This window comes from Chelonoidis abingdonii, chromosome 7 (assembly GCF_003597395.2).
Source record: "Chelonoidis abingdonii isolate Lonesome George chromosome 7, CheloAbing_2.0, whole genome shotgun sequence".
NCBI lineage: Eukaryota > Metazoa > Chordata > Testudines > Testudinidae > Chelonoidis > Chelonoidis abingdonii.
Genome location: NC_133775.1, coordinates 1787562 through 1805736, shown reverse-complemented (window position 1 = coordinate 1805736; position 18175 = coordinate 1787562). Strand labels below are relative to the sequence as shown.

Genomic DNA, 18175 nt, shown 5'->3' with positions numbered 1-18175 from the left:
ACCCAGGACTGACCCTTGCAGAACCCCACTAAATATACCCTCACAATTTGCCAGTGAACCATTGATAACTACTCTTTGAGTATGGTCTTTCAACCAGCTGTGCACCCACCTTATAATAAATTCATCTAGACCACATTTCTTTAGTTTGATTATGAGAAGTCATGTGGAACAGTACCGAAAGCCTTACTAAAATCAAAGTATATCGCATCTACTGATTACCGCCATCCACTACATCAGTAATCCTATCAAAGAAAGAAATTAGGTTGGTTTGACATGATTTGTTTTTGACAAATCCATGCTAACTATTCCTTATAATCGTATTATCTTCCAGGTGCTTGCAAACTGATTGTTTAATAATTTGCTCCAGAATTGTCCAGGTACTGAAGCTAGGCTGACCGGTCTATAATTCTCCAGGTCCTGCTTGTTCACCTTTCTAAAGACGATAGGTACCATGTTTGCTTTTCTCTAGTCTAAGACCTCCTTTGTCCTCCAGAAGCGCTAAAAAATAATTGCTAATGGCTCTGAGATTGCTGACTTAAATACATCTAAGTTATCTAACATATTCCTTTAACGATTTTCTTTCCCTATTCATCTTGCATTCCTTTCTCATGTTTGTCATTCTACATTGTGTTGAGTATCTGGTCATCATTATATTTTAAGTGAAGATGAAGGAAATAGGCACTCTCGCTTTCTTGATGTACCAGTTATTTAGCTCGCATTCCTTGCTCTTAGTAGAGGACCTTATATTTTTCTCTTCATCTTTCTCCTTAATGTATTTAAAGAACTTCTTTCTCATTGCCTTTTTTCATGTCCCTTGCCAGATGTTAACTTCATTTTCTGCCTTTTGCTTTTTCTGACTTCTGTCCCTACATCTTGTGGACTGTTCTTGTGTTTCCTCAATCAATATGGATCATGTTTCCATCTTTTTGTAGGATTTAAGTCAGCAATCTCAGAGGCATTAGCATTATTTTTTTTTAGCGCTTTCGGAGGACAAAGGAGGTCTTTGACTAGAGAAAAGCAAACATGGGTACCTATCGTCTTTAGAAAGGTGAACAAGCAGGACCTGGAGAATTATAGACCGTCAGCCTAGCTTCAGTTACCTGGACAATTCTGGAGCAAATTATTAAACATCGGATAGGGGGGGGTTTTTTCTTGGGGGGGTGGGGGCAAGCTAATACTGACTCTTCTATTCTTCTTTCTTTCCTTTGCATCTGGATGTTTGCAGTTACTGCCTTAATATTGTTTCCTTGAGACTACCAGCTTTCGCTCCTTCTCTTCTTAGATTTTTTTCTTTCCCTGGATCTTGCCTACCATTCTCTGAGTTTGTTAAAGTCTTTTTTTTTTTTAAGTCCATTATCCTTATTTTGCTGCAATCGCTCTTCCTTTCCTTTAGGATCCTGAATTTCTGATCACCGTTCAGCCAAACTGCTTTTCACCTTCAGATTCACTACCAATCCTTGCTATTTGGTTCAGATCAGTTCTAACATGGCTGTTGCCCTAGTTTATTATATCCTCCACTTTCGGGGAAAAAAAACGTTTGTCCCAGTATATTCCAATAACTTATTGGCAATTTTTGTGTTTTGCTGTATTACTTTCCCAGTATTATGTCTTAGATTAGTTAAAGTCCCCTTACTACGGTCCTGATGTTTTAGCTAATTTCTGTTATTTGTTCTAGAACTGGTCTATCACCTCCTCTTTTCTGATTTGGTGTTTGAAGACCTTCACCATGGCATCACCCCTATTTTTTAACTTCTCTATCTTTACCAGAGACTCTCAAGATTGGTCTTGCCTCCCTATCTCCTTCTGGGCCTGACACGTACATATATCCTTTACGTTATGCAAGAAAGAGACTGCATTAGCTTATAGACATAGTTTCCCAGCGGGAACAATGGAAAGCTCCATTTACCTTAGACAGTTAAATTGGCTTGTGGACACAATGAGATAATACCTACGGGAATGACATGTTTCAGATTTGCAGCCGTGTTAGTCTGTTCCGCAAAAGAACAGGTACTTGTGGACCTTAGAGACTAACAATTTTATTTTTTCAGCATTGAGCTTTCGTGAGCTACATTCTCACTTCCCCTTCAATGCACAGAATGGAACACAAGACAGCCTCCCAACCTGAAACAATACCTCACCTAGCAGCCGCACACCTCCACATAACACTAACCCAGAACCTATTCCTTGACACAAAGCCCGATGCCAGCTCTGTCATCGTATCGTTTCAAGTGACACCATTCGTAGGACCTTAATCAACTTCAGCACGCCATCAGGGTCGTTCACCTGCATCTACACGTGATACTATGCCATTTGTCGCCAGCCATTGCCCTCTGCATGTACTTGGCAACCTGCAGTCTCTACGCAAAAGATAATGGGACACAAATCATGACATCGAAATATAACAATTTCAAACCAGTGGTTGAGAACACGTTCAACCTCTCTAACACTCAGTGACGACTTTGAATGGAAGTTTTGCAACAAAAAACTTTAAAACAGACTCAAAGAGAGATTCTGAATCATTTAATATTGCAAACTTAACATATTAACTCAGCCTTAAAGAGCCTGGGAATGGCTGGCGGTATACACTAATTGATGCTATTTCCTGTATTTTAAGTTCCCTCACACATCCTTCTTATGGGTATCTTATTACTACTCAAAGTTTTTTTCCTGGCTTGATGATAGCTCATCTCAATTGATTAGAGTCTTCCTGTTGGTATGCATACTTTTATCTTTTCATGTTCTCTGTATGTATAAATATCTCGTGTCTGTGTGTTCCATTCTGTGCACCTGAAGCAGTGAGCTGTAGCTCACGAAAGCTCATGCTGAAATAAATTTGTTAGTCTCTAAGGTGCCACAAGTACTCCTGTTTTTCTTACAACGGAGAATGTTCCTACCCTGGCAGATTGGAAAAAATGTGATATGTCTAATTTCTATGAATTTATGGGGAAAAAGAAAGAAAAAGATAAAAATCAATGTAGAGATAGGCAGGGACAAATCTCTCAGCAACAAGTATCAAGGAAGTCTAGAATTCCACAAGTTTACCACTTTGGGTTGGGGTTTTTTTGGCAATTTTTGATGGCAAAGCACCACGTAAAGACACACACACACACTTTCAAATCTACCTCACACCCCAGAAGCAAAATGAAGAGAAAAGGGTTTGTTTCAGCTCTGATACTGAAGTTCTGAAGGGAAGGAATTTAAACAAACAGCAGTAATCCAATCTGTCTCTATTCCTAGCACAGGCTCCCTCCATTTTTATGGCTCTCTGACAGTTGGGATCAAGTTTCATTTGAATTTGGAGGGTGAAAGTTAGTTTTTTTTGGCTCTCCATTTATTTTTTACAAAGACTTCAATTTCTTCACATTTTATTTCTTATGAGATCAGGTTTGTGATTACACTGAATATTCAAACATCTCTAACATCTCCACTACAAAACAAATTTGCAAGACAACATACACCAACTACTCAGTACTACCGAGTGTCTAGCCACTGAGCCCAGAAGATTTAAAGAACATCCCTCATTTTATTTAAATAAGCACCCAAAAAAGCTGATGTAAGCCCAAAATGTATATAAAATCCTATTTATTAATAGTGGTTGCTATTATAATCATCTAAGTTGATCTAATAGTTTCTTTTTGGCAAATCTTTTGCACGTATATGATAAATATCTCACCTCTATGTCTCAAACTACATACTACTATCTTTCTGCATCACTGTGTAGTCACCCATCAGCAACCATCATTTTATTAAGTCAAGTGCTATCAGTGCATTCAGAGCTGCCATTAATGCAATGATGCTCCATTCAAACTTCATTATGAAAATGGCTGGTAGCATTAGGTTATGTTTCCATTCCATGCTTTACTGCTCAATTTTGAAAATAGTCCAAATATTTCTTGTTCAACATAATAAACAAACATTTACGTCAATTACATTGAAGTAGTTGGCACAATATAATTCTCTTTCTGTAATTTAAAATAAAATTACCCCCAAAACTACATCACAAAAAACATTATTAAGGTTGCAAAGTCAAGCACTCAAAAGTTTGGTAATGCTTAATAAAGGCTGCCTGTGCAACCTGAATGTGGCCCCCCCAGTGCATATGCATTATGTTACAGTCTTAATTATATGATCACATACTATTTTTTTCATAGGATGCTTGCCTCAGAATGGATGGTGCTAATTTAATGAGCAACATTCGATATTCATTTTCTCCTTGTTGTTCTATGTGTGGTCCCATTCCCTATTTACTACATGCTATTCAAACGCTGCTCTGGAGACACAATTACTAATTTCTTCATTGGCTTTTCTATAGAACTCACTACTATCGTATCTGAGTGTTTCACAAATATTAAGTAAATTTAATTTCACAACCATGGTGAGAGAAGTAGTATTTTTAGTTCCATTTTCAGATGGAGAGGTTAGACAGCAGTGCCTGTTGGGGGTGCGCATGGACCCAATTCCTCCTCATGAGCCCTTGTGAGGGCAAAACAGGTGAGGCAAATGCCACACTCCCTCATTTCCCTCATAACAGAACTAGAGTTAGCTGAGGACTCCAAAAGCAAGGACAGAGGCAGGTTATGTATTCCAGATGGACACCATCACCTCAAAGAACCAAGTTACTGCTACATAACCGTTCCTTCATCTCCGAGAATGCTACTGATATCACCGTCATTGCTTGGATGCCCTAGTCCTGGACCCAGACCCCATTGTGCCAAGTGCTGTAAACCGCAAAACAAATAAGACTGTCCCTGCCATATCCCGCTTACAATCTACATACAGGATAAGAGACAAAAGACAGACACAGACAAGGAAGTACATGGAAACACAAACATCAGACAGCATGATAGACAGAGGTCTTAGTGTACACGGCAAAGAGAATTCTAAGGAAGTATTTGAAGAAGTAAATAAGGTAGCTTTGCAGACGTTTACAGGGAACTCCTCACAAGCAATCTGGGGCAGCAGGGGAGAAGCACAAAGCTGATTATCTGACAATCTAATAAGTGGGCGAAGCATCATGGGCATGTGGAAAAAGCTAATGTACTCAATGCTTTTTTTGCCTCTGGCTTCATGAACAAGGTCAGCTCCCAGACTGCTGCACTGAGCAGCACAGCATGCAGAGGAGGTGACCAGCCCTCTGTGGAGAAAGAAGTGGTTTGGGACTATTTAGAAAAACTGGACGAGCGCAAGTCCATGGGGCCAAATGCTCTGCATCCGAGGGTGCTAAAGGAGTTGGTGGATGTGATTGCAGAGCCATTGGCCATTATCTTTGAAAACTCATGGTGATTGGGGGAGGTCCCAGATGACTGCAAAAAGGCTAATGTAGTGCCCATCTTTAAAAAAGGGAAGGAGGAGGATCCAGGGAACTACAGACCAGTCAGCCTCACCTCAGTCCCTGGAAAAATCATGGAGCAGGTCCTCAAGGAATCTATTCTGAAGCACTTAGAGGAGAGGAAAGTGATCGGGAACAGTCAGCATGGATTCATCAAGGGCAAGTCATGCCTGACTAACCTAATTGCCTTCTATGAGGAGATAACTGGCTCTGTGGATGAGGGGAAAGCAGTGGATGTATTATTCCTTGACTTTAGCAAAGCTTTTGATATGGTCTCCCACAGTATTCTTGAAAGCAAGTTAAAGTAGTATGGGCTGGATGAATGGACTATGAGGTGGACTGAAAGCTGGCTCGATCATCGGGCTCAGTGGGTAGTGATCAATGGCTCCATGTCTAGTTAACAGCCGGTATCAAGCGGATTGGCCTGGGGGTCAGGCCTGGGGCCGGTTTTGTTCAATATCTTCATTAATGATTTGGAGGATGGCATGGACTGCACTCTCAGGAAGTTTGCAGATGACACTAAACTGGGAGAAGTAGTAGATACACTGGAGGGTAGGGATAGGAAACAGAGGGACCTGGACAAATTAGAGGATTGGGCCAAAAGAAATCTAATGAGGTTCAACAAGGACAAGTGCAATACTTGAAGGGGCCATTTAGGGAACTGGGGTAAAAATCTCTCAGGGGATTGGTCTTGCTTTGAGCAGGGGGTTGGACTAGATGACCTCCTTCTAACCCTGATATTCTATGATTATGCACGTTTAAACCTGCCACCTATTAATTTAATCAGGTGACCCCTAGTCATTGTTTTATGTGAAGGAGTAAATAACACTTCCCCATTCACTTTCTCCATAACATTCATGATTTTATAGACCTCTAGCATATCCCACCTTAATCAGTGCTTTTCTAAATTGAACAGTCCCAGTCTTTTTAATCTCTCCTCACAGAAGCTCTTTCATACCCCTGATCATTTTTGTTGCCTCTCTCTATACCTTTTCCAATTATGTGTTTTTTGAGATGGGGTGGGTGACCAGAACTGCATGCAGTATTCAAGGTGGGAGTGTACTATGGATTTAGATAGTGGCATTATCGTATTTTCTGTCTTGTTATCTATCCCATTCCTAATGGTTCCTAACACTGCTCTCTTTTTTCACTATTGTTGCAGATTAAGCACATGTTTTCAGAGAACTCTCCAGTTAATCCAAGATCTCCTTGTTGAGTGGTAACTGATCGTTTAGACCCCCTCATTTTGTATGTCTACATGGAATTGTGTTTTCCAATGTGCATTACTTTGCATTTATCAACACTGAATTTCATCTGTCATTTCATTGCCCCGTCACCCAGTTTTGCCAGGTCTCTTTGTAACTCTATGCAGTCTGCTTTGGACTTACCTAGCTTGAGTAATTTTTTATAGACTATTCACCCCCTTTTCCAGATCACATATGAATATGATGAAAAGCACAGGTCCCAGTACAGATTCTTGCGGGACCCGCTATTTACTTCTCTCCATTGTGAAAACTGACCATTTATTCCTACCTTTTGTTTCTTATGTTTTAACTAGTTACTGGTCCATGACAGGACCTTCCCTCTTATCCCACGACTGCATAGTTTGCTTTAGAGCCTTTAGAGCCAAAGACTTTCTGAAAGTCCATATACACTATATCCACTGGATCACCTTTGTCCATATGCTTGCTGATACCTTTAAAGCATTCCAATAGAATGGTGATTCCCCCATATGATTTCCCTTTACAAAAGCCATGTTGACTCTTCCCCAACATATTGTATTCATCTAGCTGTCTGATGAGACTGTTCTGTACTATAGTTTTAACCAGTTTGCTTGGTACTGAAGTTAGGCTTCTGCAATTGCCAGGATCATCTCCAAAACCTTTTAAAAAATCGGCATTACATTAGCTACACTCCAGTCATCTGGTACAAAGTCTGATTAAGCAACAAGTTACAAACAATAGTTAGTAATGCTGCAATTTCACATACGAGTTCCTTCACAACTCTTGGGTGATACCATCTGGTCCTGATGATTTATTACTGTTTAGTTTATCAATCTGCTCCAAAACTGATAAATCTTGCAGATGACACAAAAAATTGACGGAGTAATAAATAATGAAGATCACAGGTCACCAACACAGAGAGATCTGGATTGCTTGGTAAACTGGGCACAAGCAAACAATATGAGTTTTAATATGGTTCCTGCAAATGTATACATCTAGGAACAGAGCACATAGGCCATACTTACACAATGGGGGACTCTATCCTGGGAAGCCGGGGCTCTGAAAAAGATCTGAGGGTCCTGTGTGGACAATGAGTTGAACAGAAGCTCTCAGTGTGATGCTGGGGCCAGAAGAGCTAATGCAATTCTGCCATGCATAAACAGGGGAATCTCGAGTAGGAGTAGAGAGTATTTCACCTCTGTATTTGGCACTGCTGCAACCACTGCTAGAATAGTGTAGCCAGTTCCAGTGTACAATTCAAGAAGGATGTTGATAAATTGGAGAGGGTTCAAAGAAGAGCCATGAGAATGATTAAAGGATTAGAAATATGCCTTGCCGTGATAGACTCAGAGAGCTCAATCTATTTAGATTAAAGAAAAAGTTAAGGGGTGACTTGATTGCAGTCTATAAATGCCTGCATGGGGCACAAACATTTAATAATGGGCTCCTCAATCTAGCAGAGTAAGGACTACCATGATCCAAGGGGCAGAAAGTGAGACAAATTAAAGTATTCTTAGAATCGGAAGGTCTTCTAGGAGTCCAATTTGTTTCATGCGCTATGCATATTTAGAGATTCTAATTTCTGCAACTGCATATATGATAGGTACAAATGTAAATAAATAAAAATAAACAACTCACTGAGTCACTTAACAGACCTATTTCCCTGAGCATCCATGAAGGTACTCAGAACCTGTGCCGTTTGAAAATTTGTCCACCTTGCCACTCGCCCCCCTCTCTCTTGACACTTGCAAGTCATTAACAAACCCCACCTTTAAAAAAAATGCAAAGTATTCCCACAGAATGAGTCTACATAATAGTTAGCCAATACATGCCAGAAGAGAACAAGAAGTCTTTCCCTCCTACATATATATTGCAAAGCTTTCCTCCCAGCTGAGAGAAAGGTTCCTCGGGATGCGTGATTGTTCTTCACTAATGACAAGGTTTTTGGCCTGAAACAGTCTGTGCAAAGAGAACTATTTTCCAGATGTCCCTTTAAAAGACAAACAGCACAATATTATAAAGATCTGCATTCCACTTCCAAATCAGATTCCCCCAGCAAGGCCAGCCTTGCTAAACATTTCAGGGAGATATGCATGAGAAACAAGATTTCAAAGGAAAATAGAATTCAAAGCAATTCCAGATATTCCTACAAAGGGGGCAAAACAAATCTGGTTTCCGTGCAACTCCCATAAAAACAGGAGAATTCCAAAAGCAAAAGAATTGTTATATAGCTATAATTATAACAACTACACTATAAATCAATCTGAATAACCTGGACTGGGCATGTGCAGTGTAAAAGAGGCAGAGATAGCAACAAGGGTAAAATTAAACTGCCAAATGTGAAATACCACCCTATATTTATTCCAGCTAAATAATTTCCTGTGTATAATTTGTTTTAAACTGTGAACCAAGGCATTTACATCTTACTGCAGGGCTACCTTCACAAGGGAGGTTAGTCCTTCACGAATACCTTAAATGTCACCAACTAATGACAAAAGACAGACATGGAACAACTGATGAGTATGGGAATCAGGAGGAACTGAGTTCTGTTGCCCCAAGCGTTTCACCTGGTCACACAAGGTTCTCACATGCTGTCAATAGTTAAGGCAACATTATAGAATTACACACGAGTGGCAGACTACCAACCACATCCACAACAGCAGCCATGTAATGAAGCCATTTCTATCAACAGGGTCTTCAACACAGAACACATGATCTATCAGGCCTTGAGCCCAGGTGTCCACCAACACCAACTGCTCCCACCACAGTACTATCTTCATTATTAAGTTCTGTAGAAAACTTATTAGCTAGCCTAGCTTTTAAGCTTTGCCTTTCATTGAGTTCATAGCATGTATTCAGAATACAAGGAGAACACAATACCAAATCCACTAATGGCAACTACTGTAAACAACCACGATCTTATCCATGCAGCACTTCCTGCCCCATAGCCATATTCTAATTTCACAGTGTTTGTTTTCTTCATGTCAGGCCTCAGCCTGCAAGCTTTTCAGGAGTGTTTTACTAACTCACACGATGGGTACCAAACATGCACATTTATGATGCTATATACATATTTTATTTAAGAAGTCAGTAAAGAAAATATATTATTATTTTATCACCCAGAGACCCCAACCAAGACCAGGGTCTCACTGTGCAAGGCACAGCACAGAACAACAAACAGTCCCTGTTCCAAAGAGCTTACCATCTAAATAGACAAGACAGAGAAAGAGTGGGAGAAAGAGAGCACACACAAGCAGAGTGGAAGGGAAGGCTGGAAGGGATTAGCTAAAAGCTAAAGACAAAGGGAGAAGTGATCGGAAGGCGGGAAGGGAGAATGAGAAGAGCATGGAGGACAGGGTGGAGGGAGACAAGCGATGATGAGGGGTGGATCAGAGCAATCCGTCAAACAGCAGAAGGAAAAGAATATCCAGAGGAAAAACTGTAGCAAGTATAGTCTGGTATCATCAGTGTCCACCAGTGCCTGTTCATAGATTCATAGACTCTAGGACTGGAAGGGACCTCGAGAGGTCACCGAGTCCAGTCCCCTGCCCTCATGGCAGGACCAAATACTCTCTAGACCATCCCTGATAGACATTTATCTAACCTACTCTTAAAGATCTCCAGAGATGGAGATTCCACAACCTCCCTAGGCAATTTATTCCATGTCAAACACCCTTGACCGTTCAGAACTTTTCTAAGTCCAACCTCAATTCCCTTGCTCCAGTTTAAGCCCATTCTGTTCTGTTTATCATTTAGAGGCTAAGGTGATAAGTTTCTCCCTCTCCTGATAACCCTTTTAGACCTAAATATCATGTCCCCTCTCAGTTTCTCTTTTCAAACTAAATAAACCCAATTCTTTCAGCCTTCCTCTAGCATGTTCATCAGACCTTTATCATTCTTTTGCTTTCTTCTCTGGACCGTCTTCAATTTTCCACATCTTTCTCTGAAAATGCCAAGCGCCCACAATGGACACACATCTTCCAGTTTGAGGCCTAACCAGTGCAGAAGTAGAGCGGAAGAATGATGCTTCTCGTGTCTTTTTACATCACACCGTGTAATCCATTTCCTCCAGAATCAATCATTTGCTTTTTGCACACCAGTATCACACTGGTTGATCTTATAGCACTGTGGTCCACTATGACCACCCGATCTCCTTTCTTGTGCCATACTTCCTCCTAACATGTCTCTTTTCCACTCTCTGTATGTGTGAAACTGATTGTTCCTTCCTAAGTGGAGCACTTTGCATTTGTCTTTATTGAAGACAGCTTCTGTAGCTGCTCTTGCCAGCTAGAGTCTCTGTCCTGAGTCTGGCTCCATTATGGAGACTTTCCTTTCCCTGGGCCCATCTGGCTGGATAGGGATCTCCCCTGCACATTTTCCGACCAAAGTGGGCTACCGTTAAATTCATGCAGAGAAGTACTCAAATATCAGGAAAGGCCTGCATTAAGATTGCCCAGATTCACAGATTTCAAGGCCAGAAGGGAGCACTAGGATTACTCTCACTGTCCTCCTGTATAACATGGACCAGAGAACACCCCCCGATACACACACACACACACTAGCTCAGAGAGCATTTATTTAAAAAAAACCCATCTAATCCTGATTTTAAAATGGTCAGTGATAGAGAATCCACCACAATCCTTGGTAAACTGTTCCAATGGTTAATTACTTTCACTGTTAATATTTTTTCTTCTTGTTCTAAACGTTTATGTAAAACATAGATAACAATAGTGCTGAAATGTGGGGTTTACTTTATTGGAAATGCTGGTCACAAATTCTTCAGAGTAATACTGGTATGGGTCTGCCTTTCCGTGGTCTGAAGTACCAGTGGAGTAAGCCCTGCTATAGAGAACAGGTGGCTAAATATAGTTTTCATGTGGATCCATTTTGTTTTTTTAGCCCATCTTTTCTCTTCCATTCTCAATCATTCTATTCCCGTTTCATCATTGCAGAAGGAGTGCACCTGAAACCCAAGCAGTACAGATGTGAATATGAGAAACAGAGGAGCCTCAAAACACAAAATAAGAAGAAGTCTCACTGTAGCTGGTGGAGAGAAGGAGTTGTATTTTGTCCAGTCTTCTTCAAAGCAATACAGAAAGTAAAGTCCCATCATGACTGGCACATGCAGGAAAATTATTGCTATACACATTATAAATGATACACAGTCCTTCTGGTTAGTCTCTCCTACCCAGTATTAACCCATGAACAGTGATGATCCATTTTCAAAACACAGCTCTTCAGACCCAGGCCAGGAGCCATGGCCAACTGTCCCTGATGCCAGCAGGCGCAAGCTCAGCACGTCACAGCCACCCAGGTCAATGTTCTGTTACCCAATGCAACATACCATTTGCCTTACAAGCCAGAGAAGCAACACACAATGCCCTAGTGCTGCTACTTCCTGCAGGCAACCTTATCAGTGTGCAACATTGCAATACAATTGTTAATTACATGCTCACATAATAGTTCTCACATCGTTATAAGTGGTGCAAGTAGGAACACCTAAAGCTAAGGCTGCCAAACCCTTTCCGTAAGATTCTGTTGTGATCTGTCATTCCATATTCCTTATGAAAATATGCTTATGATATGAATATGAAATAACTGAGATGTACTTTATACAAAATGGTTCATGTGAGATATCATTGGAAAGGTTATGATTTACTGAATGTGATTATCCAATCTGTATGCCTGTATCATGTCTGTATCTGAACTTAGGAATATTGACTATGTATCTGTATTTCAACTACGCTACTTTGGGTGACGCCCCTTGCTAACACTTCAGGTACAACAATGGAAAATCCAGACAGGGCGGAAGGCCCATCAGCGAGGACAATGAACTGTGAAAAGCTTGGCCTTCCTGTGGACACTCCATACTGCCGCTGACTCATGGACACTGTGATCCTACAGAGTTGGGTGGTCTTGTCACCTGATACAAAAACATTACCTGGGACTTCTTGTAACTTTCCACCGTAACAGAATGGTGGGGAGGACGGCAAACAGGACTCCTCCTCTCCATGGCCTGTCTGCCCAAGAAGAGAGACTGCAAAAGGGAAAGCAAGTGGGGACTCCAGACTGAGACAGGGGTCCAGTCTGAAAAGGAATAGAACTGGAACTCTGAACCACAGAACTTTTGCTAACTGCCTGCAACAACATCTAGAGTGAGAAATACTATTTGTAACCAATTTCTCTAGTGAAACTAGCTTAGTAATCTGCTTTGTTCTGTTTGTTACCCCTTTTACCACTTAAAATCTGCCTTTTATACTTAAAAACATTTGTTCATTATTAAACCCAGTTTCTGTAATTTCTAACTGCGGGGGCAAGTAGTGTGCACACCTCTCTCCACATTGAGGGAGGGGGCGAATTTCACAATATATCTTTAGGTCTGTACTCCAAGGGAGGTAGACATGTGAGTGCTGGAGCAAGTCCCTTAAGCTGCCCAGAGTGGATTTGCAGCTGGGGGTGGCCCTGCCTATGTGTGTGTTAGAGGAGGTTTTAAAAGCCTGGCTCAGCAAGACAGGCTAAAGGGGGCCCATGCTGGCAGAACAGGTAGACTCATTGGTATCTCAGCACATCAGGGAGCGTTCCGAGGACTCCAATCCATCACACCTGTTTTCACTTGTTTATAATTTTGCCAACGTAAACAATTTGGGCTGAAATTTCCTATCCCAGATTTCTGCCTCTGGCTGAATGTTTTTGGAAAGTTAGATCAAAAACACTTCAGTCATTTCTCAGAACAATATTGGGGGAAAATACATTATTTTGTCTATGTTAAAAAAAATCTTATAAATGTTTAACTGAGGAGCCCTGTCGTCTCCATGCTTTGAAACAGAAACTTGAAATTTGGTAGGGGAAGGAGGGGAGGGTCAGCCTGGTGTCAAAGATGTACCTTTGATCATCCCTGTGAAAATTTACCCAAATTTGACCAAGTTATAAGCTTCATTTTTTGAGTACCCAATTTAAAACAGCTGGGGTCTGGTTTGCAGAAGTGCCAAATACTCACAGCTGTAACTGAAGTCAATGGGACCTCTGCTATAAACATAGAAAGTGCTATAAAACGCTAAGTACTTTGAAATATCAGGCCCACGACTTCTCAAATTGGGCACCCCTAACTAGTTAACTATTTTTCACTTAATCTCTGGGCCTCAGTTTCCCATGTGTAGAATGGAGTTGAACCTTCAACCTCAACAGTCTTTTCATGCAGTTTTTTTGGAGTTCTATACAGTAACTAATACACAATTATTTCTATCATCTCAGATACATGCATAGTATCTTCTGCTACTTTGTTACTACTCTTAAAGCCAGAAAAAAACAAGAGATGATGGTACTTGTGTTTGGCTAAAACATCTTCCTAGAAGGCAGCCTGCTTTGATCTGAAAACTTCTTCAAGAGATGGAGAATCCACCACTCCACTTGGTTGTTTATTCCACTGGTTAATCACCCTCATGGATAAAATTTGTGCCTTATTTCTAATTTCGATTTGTCTGGCTTTAACTTTCAGACACTAATTCTTATTATGTCTTTCTCTGCTATGTTAAAGATCCAGTTAGTACCTGGTATCTCCCTGTGAAGGTGTTTATACACTTTATTGAACTCATCTCTTAATTTTCTTTTTGATATGCTAAACGGATTAAGTTCCTTAAGTTTCTTGCTTTTAGGCATTTTTTCCAGCCCCCAAATAATTTCTGTGGCCCTTCTTTGCACCATCTCCAATTTTTCAACAAGCTTCTAGGGTCATGTGTGAATGGCCCAGATGTGAAGGAATCAGTTTCCGACCTCTGAGTTACATTACAGCTTACTATTTTCCATGGTTCCTCAGGTTTATTTAATTTTTCCTCATTTTGAAGACTCGGAATAAGATTCATAAGGCAGAAAGACAGGCATAGTTTAAGGCTGATGTTACTATACTCATGATCAGCCATCAAGAACTGAAAGGGAGTGAACCAAAGTCTCTGCCAGCCTGGCTAGGCATGCGGCAGTGACACCTAGAAAGCATGAACCTTCAGTCTGCTCCTAACCTCAGCTCTCCCATCTGTCAATGCACTGTCCTCTTAACCAATCCACACACTGCACGAGTAACCCAGAATTTTTGTTGTCTGCAATGGAAACCATAACAAAAAAAGCAAGTAGCATTCCCCTTGTTCTACTCACAGTTTTGAGTCCAGCTTCAGAAGAAAGCCCAGTTTGTCATATTCTGAAAGACAAAAACAGGAGACTTCATGAAAGAATAGCAGCTAGTCACTTTTCCCACCACAAAACAGGACAGCAGCTCCTCACTGAACAGCACAACTATTTCTGATTGGCAATGACAGCTGAACATACAGTGTAGTCAACCTATACACATTATAGAGTAACAGTAATTAAATGCACAGCCTCAAAATAACATCTCTGAATCTTCAGGTTCATTAATTCCAAAGTCATTAGAACTAGTTGAGACCTTTGGAGGAAGAGCCCGAAGAAGCAGCACCATGCAAGACAGGGAATAGGAAGGCATATAATGCTTTCCTGATTGGAGTGGGGCTAGTCTGGTCACTGACTCACCCATGCAAATGTCTTCCTCACTTTGAGAACTGGTAGAGCTTTCAAATTTCTCTTGACTGCCTAAGACCTCCCCCTGCCTCCAGCCTTGAGATTAAACAAGTGCTCTCCTGACCAGGGCTGCTAACAGGGGCATAGTTACACTCGGTACAGCTGGTAATGCAGGAACTGCATCTGAGAGGAGTGGAGAGCTCTGGAGCCCTGCAATGAGAATCCGGAGATGAGCTAGTCAGAATCTGTGCCTCTCAGGAACAACAGGGAACAGCTACAGAAACATTCCCATGGGAAGGTCTGTTTCTATGATTCACGTATAGAATTAAATGCAAACACTTATTTTAACAACTAGAAATACTGTGTGATCTTGTAAATCAATTAAACTATGGTAGTAAAATAATGATTTCTCTGAGAATCCAGGTGATACATCCCAAGAGACTTAATTTTCGCTTATTACTATAATGCATTATTTGTACTGTGGTAGTGCCTAGGGAGCCCCATACATGCAGCCTCCGACAGGCTTCACTGCACTGGGGGCTGTACAAATATATAACAAAACCATGATCCCTGCTCCAAAGAGTGTAACAATCAGGACATACTAAAGGAAAAAGAATGAAAATGCTGCTCCTGCACATACCAAGGGAAAGGAGCAAGAGGATAGCCCGTGCTACTGTGAAGCTGAGTAACTGGAGGGTGCTGAGAAGAGGCAGCCTATAAGATGGCCTCACTGCTAAGAGTTAGGCTACGTCTACACTGCACGATTATTTCGAAGTAGTTTAAACCGATATTACGAAACCGATGTTATAAAATCGGTTTTGCGCGTCCACAATGCGATCACAAAATCGATTGCTTGTGTCCATGGTCCAAGGCTACCATCGATTTCAGGAGCGGTGCACTGTGGGTAGCTGTTCCTCAGCTATCCCATAGTTCCCACTTCCGTGAACAATGGCAAGCGTAGACCACAGGAAAAAAAAACCTGCGGGGCAGCCGGAACGCAATGCGTGCAGTACACGCGCATACACACACGCGCGGCGCACAACACGCAAACAAAAAACCTGTGGGGTGCCCGGAGCGCAAAGCAGGAAAACAAACAAAAAACCTGCTGGGCGGCCAGAACCAGGTGTAGGGGACATCTGTGCTGCAGATGTGCAGCAGAGGCGCGCCTGGTTGGAAGGGGAGGGAGAGAGAGAAAAGGGTGGCCAGGGCGTCAGTGGGGGCGCTCGCCACGCGGCCTCTCCGCCGCACTGCCTGCTGGGAGGGCTTGTGCGCTCTGGTTGGCTGGGAGGAGGATACAGCTGCCCTGCGATTTGCTGCAGGGCGCTCCCCACTTCTGTGCCGTCGCCCCCTCCGGGGGCCGGAACAGCAAACCAAAAGAGAAAAAAGAAAGAAAAAAAAAAGGGCGCCTGGCCAGCCTAATGAGGGTGCACAGGCACCTGACCAGGCGGTGAGAGTGGCAGTTGTATAGGGGGGGACCAGAGCCTCAGGGAAGGGTAAGGGGATTGCATAGTCCCTGAAACACGAGGGAAGAATGGAGGAAATGCATGGAGCCTCTGCTTGCATGCAGTAAACTCAGCTACAGGTGCTGTGAAGTGTGCAACCATTGGAGCTTGGGTCTTAATTCTTCTCTTTACCAAGGGTGAAATCGCGTTGCTTTGAAGTCAATGGAAAACCTCCACTGGACTTCGATGGGGCATAGATTCCATCCCAGGTTACATGTTAAGCTGTCTCCTCTTGCTGTAGAGTGTAGGATACAAGTGAGCTCATAAGCAATATTTACACCCAGGGTTTCCCAAATCAAAATGAAGACTAAGGCAGGTCTTACACTGCGACTTTAAATCGTTAATGGCCGATATAGCAACGTTTACGCGTTATCCGTTCACCATGACGTCGTCATTTAATAATCGATTTACCGCCTCGTAAATCGTTTCGGAACTCTCCCAAACGAGAGGAGTAGCGCTAAAATCGATATGATAACTCGGATTAGGTTCGTGTGGACGGAAATCGACGTTATTGGCCTCCGGGCGGCATCCCAGAGTGCTGCAGTGACCGCTCTGACAGCAATCTGAACTCGGATGGCAGCGTGCAGTAAACAGGAAAAGCCCGCGAACTTTTGAATGCATTTCCTGCCTTGCCCCAGCATGGAGCTCTGATCAGCAACGGCGGGCGATGCAGTCTGAAATCCAAAAAAAGAGCTTCAGGCATGGACCGTTACGGGAGATACTAGGTATGAATCGTCGTATGGGGAGACAAATTTGTATCCAGCTCGTTACAGAACACGAAACGACCAAGCGTTTGAATAAAAAACTGCATGGTACCAGCGCTGCGTGACAAGCATAACGGGAAGCCAGAGACTTCAAAATGGACGCTCAGTGAAGGAGGAGGGGTCAACTGAGGACTCCAGCTATCACACAGTCCACAGCAGTCTATGTAAATTATTTGCATTATTGGAGAGCCCACATGTCTGTAGGGTCAAACACAGTGTCTGGCGTGTTCAGGGAACAGCTTCCTCAGTTTTATTTCCCCCCTCCACAACGTGAAAAAAAAGCGTAAGAATCATTCCTTGACTACTTCTATTGTCACCCTATGTGTAGCTGAATGCTGCTAGTAGACGGAACGCTACAGCACTAGGAGCAGTATCCGCTCCTCCTCTTCTGGTGGTGAGACAGTTTCTGCCAGGATGGCCACCATCCAGGATAAACCGCCTACTCGACTTAACATCGAGGGCAACATTGCTACGCTAGCAGTAGATAGGCAGAAACGGCTAATAACAAGCTTAATTCATTGAAACTTGGGGCTCAAAATTTTTCAATCACATTTGGGATTGAACTCGCACTTGGCAGATGAGTCAATTCCTCCCTTATGGTAATCTAAAAAGAGTCCATTCTGCCTGGACTGTCATAGCCCCGGAGGCTTGCCTCCACGTGCCTCCCCCCCGACATTCCATGTTTCTCCATGACTAACAAGTCTCTGTTCTTATTCTGCGATTCCTTAATACTTCATGACACAAACGGGGGAGGGCACTGACACGGTAGCCCAGGAAGTTGAGGGAGGAGGAAAGAACCGGTGCCGCTCTTGCAGGGGCAACCCCTGTGAATAC

General features: G+C 42.3%; 1 protein-coding gene across 6 annotated transcripts in view; it reads right to left on the bottom strand.

The window, feature by feature from the left end:
- The window catches only part of ST3GAL3 (ST3 beta-galactoside alpha-2,3-sialyltransferase 3), a 425585-nt gene that overhangs the window by 276015 nt on the left and 131395 nt on the right, over window positions 1-18175 (bottom strand). For all 6 annotated transcript variants that reach the window (XM_075067555.1, XM_075067560.1, XM_075067557.1 and 3 more), the window contains one exon: window positions 14698-14740. In XM_075067555.1, the coding sequence (XP_074923656.1) occupies window positions 14698-14740 (43 nt within the window). The remainder of the gene's footprint in view (window positions 1-14697; window positions 14741-18175) is intronic.